This window comes from Stenella coeruleoalba (assembly GCF_951394435.1).
Source record: "Stenella coeruleoalba genome assembly, chromosome: 19".
NCBI classification, from domain to species: Eukaryota; Metazoa; Chordata; class Mammalia; order Artiodactyla; family Delphinidae; genus Stenella; species Stenella coeruleoalba.
Window position 1 is genome coordinate 46,794,388 of NC_137165.1, and position 12,176 is coordinate 46,806,563.

Sequence of the window (12,176 nt, forward strand, 5' to 3'; positions counted from 1 at the left end):
GACTCCCCACTGCCACTCAGGGCCAAGCCCACGTCCTCCCTTGCCTGGACCAGTGCAGTAGCCTCCACCTGGCCCTGTCAGTTCAGCCTCAACACAGCACCTGCTGATCCTGTAAAGTAGAGGCCAGGTGTCTTAGCCCAGGCTGCCATAACAAAATACCATGGCCTGGGTGGCTTCAACAACAGACATTTATTTCTCACAGCTCTGGAGGCGACAAGTCCAAGATCAGGGTGTTGGCATGGCTGAGTTATGGTGAGAGCCCTCTTCCTGGCTTGCAGACAGCTGTCTTCTCACTGTGTCCTCATGTGGTGGAGGGAGAGTGAGCTCTGGTCTCTTCTTCTTCTTATAAGGGCACTGATCTCATTATGGGGGCACCACCCTCACGACCTCATCTAAACTCAATCACCTCCCAAAGGCTCCACCTCCAAATACCATCACATTGAGGGGGGTTAAGGCTTCAACATATGAATGTGGGGAGGACACAACATAACACCAGGGTATATCACTCTTCTGCTCAGATTCCTCCAATGGCTTTGAAAAAAACAACATCCTTAACACCAGCTACCAGGCCCTATACCTGTGGTCTCCTTGGGGAGGGCACTGCTCGACAGGCAGTGCTCAGGAAATCTGTGAGGGCATTTCTTGGTGGTCTCAGAGACTGGGCCCTCCTGGTGGGGACCAGGAATCCTAGGTAGCCCTGCAGAGCTGAAAACTGCCCCATATCTGCAGGCTGTTCTTATGTCCTGCCAGACACTCACGTGGGCCAAAAACCTTTAATTATCTGGTTGTACAACCTACACTGCTTTATATAGGAGCACAAAAGCACTTTTTGCACAAGTTTACACAATGAATCTTCTCAAAATGTGACTACTGTATAAATCAAGTAGGGATGTACTTCTTTTGTTTGGAACATTATGAGAATTGTTCACCATCTTGGAAATCCGGCCACCATCCTAGTCTGCATTTTTCTTAGTCGGTGTTAACAGGCACAACATTCAATCACAGGTGGAGTGTTGGTATGTATCAGTATGTGTCTGAGCCTTTACATGTTAAATTACATACATGTAATTAAAAACTACTTTCTTATTATTTCAGATTACCAGTTGGGGAATATATTTCTTTTTAAAACTGTGTGCATATGTAGGTTATTGTCTATAAATTGTGTTCCAGGCAGTGGTGGGGACAATAAATATTCTGAGGGGACAGGTAGGCCGGGGGAGGGACAAATTAGGAGTATGGGATTAACAGATACAAACTACTATACATAAAATAGATAAGCAACAAGGATATACTGTATAGCACAGGGAATTATACCCAGTATCTTATAATAACCTATAGTGGAATATAATCTGCAAAAAAAACTGAATCACTATGTTGTACACCTGAAACTAACACAACACTGTAAGTCAACTGTACTTCATACACACACACACACACACACACACACACACACACACACACACACACATTAAGGGAGCACTGCACCCCTAACATGACTGGCCTCCCAGTTCCTCTCTTACTTCTCTCCTTCCTCTCCTCACTGTACTCCAGCCACTCCTACTTCTTTGCCCTTCTTCTCCCTGCCAACCGCACCCACCTTTGCCCCCCGAAACCCATGCCTTCTGCCTAAAGACTCCCCTGCCCCCTAGGGTTCTTGCTCAATGGCACCTTCTCAGTGGGGGGTCCCAGTTTTAAACTGCATCCCCGCCCACCCCACCTCAGCCCAGCTACCTGGCACTCCCTGTTCCACTTCCCTGTTTTCCTTTCCTCCACAGCTCTTATCACCACTATGTACTTTTGTTTTAAAACATCTTTATTGGAGTATAATTGCTTTACAATGGTGTGTTAGCTTCTGCTGCATAACAAAGTGAATCAGCTATACATATACATATATCCCCATATCCCCTCCCTCTTGCGTCTCCCTCCCACCCTCCCTATCCCACCCCTCTAGGTGGTCACAAAGCACCGAGCTGATCTCCCTATGCTATGCGGCTGCTTCCCACTAGCTATCTGACATTTGGTAGTGTATAGATGTCCATGCCACTCTCTCACTTCGTCCCAGCTTACCCTTCCCCCTCCCCTTGTCCTCAAGTCCATTCTCTGCGTCTTTATTCCTGTCCTGCCCCTAGGTTCTTCAGAACCTTTTTTTTAAGATTCCATATATATGTGTTAGCGTACAGTATTTATTTTTCTCTTTCTGACTTAATTCACTCTGTATGACAGACTCTAGGTCCATCCACCACACTACAAATAACTCAATTTCGTTCCTTTTTACAGCTGAGTAATATTCCATTGTATATATGGGCCACATCTTCTTTATCCATTCATCTGTCCATGGACACTTAGGTTGCTTCCATGTCCTGGCTATTGTAAATAGAGCTGCAGTGAACATTGTGGTACATGACTTTTTGAATTATGATTTTCTCGGGGTATATGCCCAGTAGTGGGATTGCTGGGTCATATGGTAGTTCTATATTTAGTTTTGTAAGGAACCTCCATACTGTTCTCCATAGTGGCTGCATCAATTTACATTCCCACCAACAGTGCAAGAGGGTTCCCTTTTTTCCACACCCTCTCCAGCATTTATTGTTTGTAGATTTTTTGATGGTGGCCATTCTGACTGGTGTGAGGAGATATACCTCATTGTAGTTTTGATTTGCATTTCTCTAATGATTAGTGATGTTGAGCATCCTTTCATGTGTTTGTTGGCAGTCTGTATATCTTCTTTGGAGAAATGTCTATTTAGGCCTTCTGCCCATTTTTGGATTGGGTCGTTTGTTTTCTTTATGTTGAGCTGCATGAGCTTCTTGTATATTTTGGAGATTAATCCTTTGTCAGTTACCACTATGTACTTTATCTCTGTATCTGTTCGCCCCATAGAATGAAGGCTCTATGAGGGCAAGTATTTTGCTGTATCCTCAGGGTCTAGAACAGTATCTGGATACCTTTATAATCTACTTACGTATTAATGGTTTAGAAATACCAATTTTGAAATCTTCAGTGATAACTGCAAGATTAAAATTAAATTGAAAACTCAGGGTCTCTATATATGTTACCATCTTTAATCTTTGTATAGAAATAGAGACAGAGAGGCTACCCGGGGCTGAATTTAGCTAAAATAAGCCAATTTATTCTCAGAAAAACAATGAGACTTAGAACATATTGAAATTTCACTGAATTGAATTTCATTACTTGAAATTACTAGGCCTTAATCGGCTTTCTCTAATTCTGCCTTTAAGTGTCCTTTATCTCCTCCTTGCTCTGCCTACCTAACCAGTTGCTGGATTCTCCTGATCCTATTGCTGGCACGCCTCTCATCCTCCCCACCTCTTCCCTTCCCGCTGCCCCTCTTTCTCAGGTCTGTCTCATGTCTCTAGTCACCCCATGCACTGCTGCTGGATTAACCTGGAAGCTGAGCACCTGCTGAGTCACTCACCTGCTCAGCCGCGTCAATGGCTCCCAACTTCCTGTTCACTCAAGTACAAATGGCTCAGAGCTACCACAGGGCTCAATACCCCCCTGCCTCCCTCCCTCCACCTCCATCCCCCAGCTCCTCCCAAACCGGACCAGTGCCCACACCCCAGACCTGGTGCCTCCTTTGCTCCTTGCCAGGCCTCACTCCCGACTGAAAGTCAGTGTATCCACCAAGGCTCAGCTCCAATGCATGGAGGCTTTCCTGCCCCCGCAGCTGGACACGGGCTCACAGCAGTTCCTAGCACTCTCTTTGGCGGTTACAAGGCTGCTCCCAGTTGAAGTTCTATGTACTTGTCATTTCTCCCTCCCGACTGTGGGCTCCCTGAGGGCAGGGGCTGTCTTTTTCTTTTTTGTGCCCCATACAGTATCTTTCACAGACTAAGTTCTCTAAACATGTGTTAAATTTAAAAGGAGGAAAATTCTTTAAGCTCTAAGTTACAGAACAGAACAGATTGATTTTTAAAAACAATTTTCTTAATTTATTTGGTTGCATTAGGTCTTAGCTGAGGCAGGAGGGCTCCTTAGTTGTGGCAGGCGAACTCTTAGTTGCAGCATGCATGTGGGATCTAGTTCCCAGACCAGGAATCGAACCCGGGCTCCCTGCATTGGGAGCGAGGAGTCTTAACCACTGCGCCACCAGGGAAAGTCCCCAGATTAATTCTTATGTTTGGCTAAGTAACAAACGAGGCAGGACACAGTTTTGTTGGATAGAGCCGAGGCTACTTGCAGAAATTAAGACTTGGAGATCAATTCAAAACAATACATGTAGGGGAAAGCAAAGCAGAAGAATGAAGTGGCTTGGGGGCAAAAATGCCCTGCCTGGGACTACTTGAAACTGAGGGAACAGCCCTACCATTTAACAGTGAAAATGTTTATCTCAATCCTTTTGTGACTTGTTGATTTCCATCTCTGGACAACATCAGAAATTCTGAAATATAAAGAACTCTGCATAAACATGAGGAGAAAGAGCACAGATAATATTCTGGGAGACTGTAAGGCACTGCCCAAACTGGGCTCTCCCATCTTCTTGTGGCCCCTCACTTCTGAGAGACCTGGTCCTTTTCGTCACTTAAAGTCCTTGCTGATCCAAGCAGGCCCAGCAGGTGAGGGAGGGCAGTCTGTGGTACCCCAGCTGCCAGCATCTATGGATGGTAACGTTTGCTGCTGAATTGACAAGATGATGTGTGACCTTCTGATATACACCAATATTTTTCCATGTAAAATACTGTTTTGGAACATTTTATTAATGAAGGGAAAACACTTGTTGTGCTCATGAGAATAATGAGTCACAGATTAGTGACGAAAGAGAACATACCGGTCAGACCTGAATTTAGGGACAAAGGAGAATTATGACAGGACTGAATAATAAAGATGACTCTGAAGCCCCCAATCCTGGGATTTGCCTGGCTTTTATCAGGGAAGAGTAGTTTGGGAATTGAATACAATTTCCCAGCTGTTGGGACTCCAGGCTGCCAACCATCACCAGGAAGACAAGATCATAAAATGGAAGCACAGTAGATTAAATGAGAGACAAGCTTAGTCCTCTACTTCCCTTGATGTAAAGAGCCAATAAAGTGACTAACTTGGATGAATGTCAAATCTTACAGCCCTCAGTTATTTCAGCCTCTATAAAAACAAATCAGTAATTTGAGGTTAGAGAAGATACCTTCTTGTAATTATGATTACAAGATTCTAATCATTAGAACTCAAAAAAAAATTTAAAGCAGCATGTCTTCCTAAAGACCAACCAGCCAGAACTAGTAACAGAAAAGCCTAGAGCCATTTAGACATGAAATCCAGACAGAAGCAAAATAATAATAATAAGAAGAAAGATATAGCTTGTCTCAACTGATACACTTAGCGGATAATCACAACTCAAGCTGTAAACATATTCTTTGAGTGCAACCCCTCTCTTCTCCTTGACTCCATTATCCTTTTTAATTTTATTAACTAATGTATAACTGTTTTTCTCTTTTTCTGGAATGTTTCCTTGGAAGCAGCTGAGCAAATGTCCATGTTACCCAAGGACTAAATCTAAATTACCTTCTTTCAAAGTCCATTTGATTGAGCCTGTCCTCTTGCTGACGGCATGCAAACTTCCGTCCAGGGTTGATACAAACAACAAGGTTTCAGGAAGTGTCACAGTGCTGGGACTTCCAAAAATCTGCAATGAGAGGCAGAAGAATCTACGTGGTCAATATGAGTCCTCACCTTGGGCATGTACAATCACAGACAGGCCCCTCCCTTACCCCAAAAGTTATCCTTCTAAAATCCACCACCTTACAGATGAAGAAACCGAGGCTGACGAGCCTAAGTTCCCATCAAGGTTTGCTGCTGAACTGACAAGATGGACAACATCTTGGACAACAGCTGGGTCAGGACTAGAACCAGGCTGCCTTATTCTATCTGAGCAGCAATCCTTCCTGCACACGGGCTTATGACCTAACACGTCAGGGATGGGGATTCTGAAATAATCCAAGGCCAGCCTCCACTGAAACAGAGAAAGTATGCTCAGCTTTCAAACTGACTTCCTTCTCTTGGTTATATCTTACCTTCTAAAACCTGGTTATCTTGCAAGACTCCATCTTGCAAGAATGCCAGCACACCTACACACTCCCACACGCACTTAACGAAATTTTAAAAGGCAGGGAATTGGGGGGAAATATTTAAAGCAAAATAGGAAAAACAGTTCTCATAAACTCATAAAGAGTTTATATAATAATAAAACACCAAGATTTTGAGAGAGACATGTTATGAAAGAAAATGTATAAAAAACATGATCCAAATGATTCTTTACTTATAAGCAAAATATAATTTAAATCAAAATGTACTTCTTATGCTTAATGAATTAAAAAAAAAATTTTACAGAAAATAGCCAAAGGTAGTGAGATTCACTTTCTCATCCATCGTTGACTGGCAATGAAAATGATAAGTTAGCACAACCTTTCTGGAAAGCATAAAAGTACTCATATTTCTGATCCTGTAGCTCCACTTCTACATCCTAAAGAAATAACTCTGGATATGGAAAAAGCTCTTTGCACAACGTTACTCATTACAGCCCATTTACAAACACAAAAAACAGGAAAGACCTCGATTTTTTTTTTTTTAAGACCTGAACTTCTAAATGGTTGAAACAAATTATGACAAAGTCAATGGAATATTATGTAATTATTAAAATAGCACTTGAAAGAATCTACAATATAGAAGAATGCTTGCATATGTTATCATGTGAAAAATATAGAATCCAAAATTTAATGTGCACTGTGGTTATAATTATACTGGACAGATCTTTTTTTTTTTTGGCCTGCCCGTCCTCTAGCTTTGCTAGGAACAGTACACTCATCCACATGGTTTCCATGGGAGCAGCTGTGTGTGTGTGTGTGTGTGTGTGTGTGCATGTACACACACATGAGCAGGTGATAGCTGGTACGGTTTCCTAGGACAACACCCTTTTGAGGTCTGGGCCCACTCAGCAATGCCACCTTGTAATGAGATTTTCTCTTTCTTTGTCACTATACTGTCCCACCAATCAGCTGGTTCCTGTAGGTCTTGAATTAAAAATAGGTCAAGGTGGGGCTTCCCTGGTGGCGCAGTGGTTGAGAGTCCGCCTGCCGATGCAGGGGGCGCGGGTTCGTGCCCCGGTCCAGGAAGATCCCACATGCCGCGGAGCGGCTGGGCCCGTGAGCCATGGCCGCTGAGCCTGCGTGTCCGGAGCCTGTGCTCCGCAACGGGAGAGGCCACAACAGTGAGAGGCCCGCATATCGCAAAAAATAATAATAATAATAATAGGTCAATGCAACTTGCTTACACTGCGACAGTTTGAATTTTGGTACAAATGCTATTTTTAAAATATAGGAGTATGGCTGGCCTTTAGCACAGAACATAGAGACTGGAGGGTTACTTGTGCATGGAAGCCTGATCCCAAAATACCTGGTCACTCTTGGTAAAAGCCAGGATGACACTAGTTAATCCTTCAAAAGGGAAAGTTCAGTGGCTCTCTCCAGGGCAGCCTGAGGTGGCAGGACAAACACTCCAGTCCTTGCATTCCTTTTCCAAGGTGGAAACCTCCTGACAAGGGGGCAAAGCGGCTGCCAGAACTTCCTCTCACCTCTTGCATGTGTCTGGCCTAGAGGGGAAGAAGTTCCGCCCTCCACTTTGCCCAGGACCAGGGCTCCTCACCTGGAATGAGGGAAACAACAGCAAGCCTTACCCCTACCCGCTGAGTCTACTCTCCATGTAAAGCCTTAAGGATGAAGAAGAGGAGTCTGCTTTGAACGCCACCTTTGCAACGAGGAAATCAGTCTCAGTACAGCCTGGCTAGGAAAACGGAAGCCCCAAGGGTAGCATCTGCCCTAGGCAGAATCCAAAGGTCTTGTACACCAACTATTTCGGGGGGTTTAAAATTATTTTAGGTCACAGGGTACTGATGGTGACAAGCCTCATCTGGACCTGCTCATACCTGAACCAGAGGAACACACATCACCCGGAGCACCGGGCCTGGAGAACAGTGACCCTGTGACGATCACTGAGGACTGGAGCCAAATGGGACTTGGAGGGGTGGGCAGGCTGCCTCTCACGGAGAAAGGGGAATGGTCTGCAGCTTGATGTGGGGTGCCGCATGAAGTCAGGTGGGGGCAGTGGAAGACTGAATAAATGAAAAGGGAAGATGGATGCATATCTGGGTGCCAACAGGTGGAAATCCCCTCCACCTGTCACATAGTTACCCTAGGAACAACCATCTTTAAGGTCTTGGGAATCACACCAGAATTGGGTTGAACAATCTGGGTGGCTGAAGTACTAAGCAATTAAACTTGGGAGATTTCTGTGGATACGTTTTCCGCCATGTGGAAAACGCTGGATGAGAGGGAGGAAGGGAGGAAGGAAGGGAAAGAAAGAAAGGGGGGGAGGGAGGGAAGAAAGAGAGAGAAAGAAAGGAAGGAAGGAAGAAAGAAAGAGAGAGAGAGAGGGAGGGAGGGAGGAAGGAAGGAAGAGGCCTGAGAAGAAACATGGCTGAAAGGCTGGGAGAGGGGCCCTGGCCTCCACTGCTCCTCAGGCCTGGCCAAGCTCCTGTCCTTGGGCCCATGGACACCTAATCCTTGCAGTCAATTCCCCTCTTAAACTCATTGGAACTAGGTTTCTGTCCCTTGAGACTGAAACAGTCCTAACCACCCCCACCACCACACACACACACAGCTATTTTTTAATATATCTATAGAAAAAAAAGATGAAGAAAATATTGTAAAATTAAAGCTATAGTTTTTCTCCTCTATTTTCTAAATTTTCTATAATATGATCATGTAATATGCAATGAAGTTTTCATAAAATATAAAGGAGATGGACAAGTTAGCAGGTGGAAGACAAGCTGGGATTTAAAGGAGCTTCAGCGAGCCCCTAAGTTCCAGACGCACTTTCCACCTCAGGATATTAGGCAACCTGATCACCTTTGATCACTGATATCCACCAAACAAGGGACAAAAGTTTAGAAACACAGAGGTCTCCCAGTCAGAGAGTGTGTGTCCAGAATAGAAAAGTTTTGCTGTTATTAAAGCCTACAGTACAACTATAATTAACTAAATGCCTCCAATACATCTTATCACAGTACTGATATTATTAAAAGGGGCCAATAGTTACTAAAACATATCAGTGCTGCTCCACGACCAGCGTGGAAACAGAAGCCACCTGCCTTGTTTGAGCACCTTGGAAACCACAGGAAGAGCAATTGTCTATGGTTGGCTGGCGACTCGAAATAAAACACTAATCACATAACTAATACAGTCTTCTAAAAAATCTCAAAAAGACCAGGTTTGGCTAGGAGTTGAATTTAGCAACTGAGAGCGCTGAATGAATCACAATGTCCGCAGTCACGTCACAAACCCCATCAACCCGACAGATTTTTCTCTTCTTTGAAGGTCTTGACATTTTCAAATTAGAACGAGCCACTCTGAACAGCGTTATTCTCTCATCAGGCAAATTAATACTACAAGATTTCTGCCTTTTTCCCCCAGCGTTTTTTAAAGCATGAAAATGTTTGCTTTCAGATATAGTTGCTATAACTCACGTGACTTCAATAAGCTTCTAGATGCAATGTGCGATATGGAGCACAGCTGAGAACTATTTGTACCCAAACATCTAAAAACACTGCTTCACAATAATGACCTTGCATATCACCTTCACCCTGTCGGTGCTCCCTTTTCCCTGCAATGGATGAATTAGCAGCAGGCCCTAGAGTTATGCAAACTAGTTTCCAGAGAGCCTGAAAGCAGAGAGAAAAGGCTGATCCTGCAGATCTGTTTCAAGTTGATTACCTGGAATCTGACTCATTTTTCAAACAAGTGGGTTATACACTCCTGGCTTCGGCAGTGACTTCTAAAAAAGTAATTGCAGTGACATTGTAGAGGTAAGTGGCAGGGAATCTAGTCCAGCCTAAAACGAGACATCCATTAGCCAATTGGTCCTCATGGAAGTCTGGCCACATACGTCCTCTCACACGAGGTGACCCTGACATAACAATTCTGGGAATGCCCCGTCTGAGGACCATGGAGCCTGGCAATTCGGACCAGATGATGCTAGGGAAGTGAGTGTCTGTAAAACCAGCTTATTTCACTTGTGTTGATTCCGTGGTAAAAACAGTCCTCACTGCCGCCCTGCTCAGCCAGAACTCCCTCCCGTGAAAACATAATTCCGGGGCTGGATCCTCATGTTCAATGTTCTGATTATAAAGCAAGATTTCCCAAACTCCAGCAGATACACCACTGCATAAAATGCACCACTTGCTTTGCATTTCCCACAAAGACATGAAAGCAGCTACCAACTGCTCATACAGAGATGATTAAAAGGTAGTAGTCGCCGACGATTTCATTCTCTAATATTCTAAACTCAGCTAATTGTCAGTTGCTCCTGCATTAATGACCTCAACTGCTTGTACTTCAGGTAAGAAAAAAAGTCTTCTAAAACAAGTTCTGAGATAACTTTGTTTAGAAAAAAGTCTTCAGTAAAGAGCACTATGGACAGAAGGGACAGATATGTGTTTAGGTAGCACAAAAACAAATGAAACAAGCCTCTAACACAAACCCACCAATTTCTGAACTAGTACTTGGGGTGGGTCAGGCCAGAGGTGGCTCACCACCAGCAGCTGGAGGAGAAGAGTCAGCAAGGCCGGGGCTCGGTTCCAGCTGCCAGGCTATCACTGAAGTGGCTGCTCCCCTGCACCCACCCTCTGGCACCTGAGGAAGAACAGCAGGAAGCAGGCTGCATGCTGCTCTGAGGCAGAACACAGGGCAGCCCTGTGCTCCCCATCAAGGTTTCCCAAAAGGCTGCATTTTCCAAAGAAACATTGGAATTCTTAAATTTCAGATAGGTATTTCAAGAACCAGCCCACAGGGTAACTGACTACCTAATAACAAGGGTCAGAAATAAGATTAATAAACTTTGCACAGACCTTTCATCTCAAAGTCAGGGGAAAAAGTGGGCCACGCACACACGTCTCATATCCAGCTTTCCAAAGTGATCTGCACTTGAAGAGTACCGCAGTATCGTTTCTATTTCCCAAACTAGTGTGTTCTACCCCCACACAAAAGTTGTGCACACACAGAGAAGACCCGCACTGTGAACAAGAGAGCCATGCACTTCTCAGGTGGTGTGCAAACTGATCGGGTCTAACCCAAGTGTCCATCTCCAAAAGCTGAATTTATATGGCAGCATTAGCATAGTAGAAGTAAAAACAGTAAAAATGATTAGAATAAAAATCTTTCCTGAGAAACTTCTCCTCTTCTTACCTCCATTCCAACAGACCAAGACATTTATAATAATATTAGAATACAATAATCCGGCTAATAACAAAATGACATATATATTTTTTCTTTTAGGAGTACCACACTGATTTCCAGAATTAGCTGAGAGGCTGGGGTTTTGGGGGTTGTTGGTGTTTTGTTTTATTTTTTTTAACTAATCTTTCTTCAGTGTTCATTGGATTATGCAATGTTATATTGTATAAGCCTCACTTTAGTTTTATTTACTTAAGGTTAAGAAAACCATTCCTCCAAACTATAAATACCATACTTGTGTTAAGTCTAGCATGGATATTAGCATGTTTCCAATAGAATATCCTTACACAACGGAGTGTGCACCTAAATCCCTGGAACCTACAACCTGCCACCAACAACCAGGCTGCCTTGTACAGTGCGGGGCTCCCTGCCACAGCTCAAAGCCACTGGACAGCGGGCTACAGAGGTAAAGCGAAAGTAAGGGGACTTCTGGTTGGTTGATGAATACACATGATGGTATCACAGGTAGGACTTAAAACAGGTACGCAAGTGAGGGAAGGATTACATAAGAGAGATTTCCAAGCTATTTTGTTTTGCTACTTAGGACACGCAAAATCTTGAAAACAATTAAAATTGCATGTCACGAAATGTAGAGTAATAAATTGCAAATGGATTAGAATGTGCTAGGGAATCAGAGCTTATAATTATTAACCTTAGCAATAATGCTCAGAGGTGAGAAGGGCATTCTCTGCCGGGGGACGTACCAATGGCAAAGGACCTTAAAGGGGAGAGAAAGTAAGACTGCACGTGTGCGTGTGTGCACGTGGTGAGGGAGGTTTCTGATGGATACGAAAGCAGAGGTGAGGGCTAATGGCAAATAGACTGGATCCTTCTGCTGGCTATAATCAGCTGAAAGCTGCAGGATGGGTGAGCTGATTT

At 43.9% G+C, this 12,176-nt stretch overlaps 1 protein-coding gene across 1 annotated transcript in view; it reads right to left on the bottom strand.

The window, feature by feature from the left end:
- ERN1 (endoplasmic reticulum to nucleus signaling 1) overlaps nucleotides 1-12,176 on the bottom strand; it is an 82,863-nt gene that overhangs the window by 50,791 nt on the left and 19,896 nt on the right. The window contains exon 2 of the mRNA XM_079903998.1: nucleotides 5,518-5,638. Coding sequence (XP_079760124.1) covers nucleotides 5,518-5,638 — 121 coding nt within the window. The remainder of the gene's footprint in view (nucleotides 1-5,517; nucleotides 5,639-12,176) is intronic.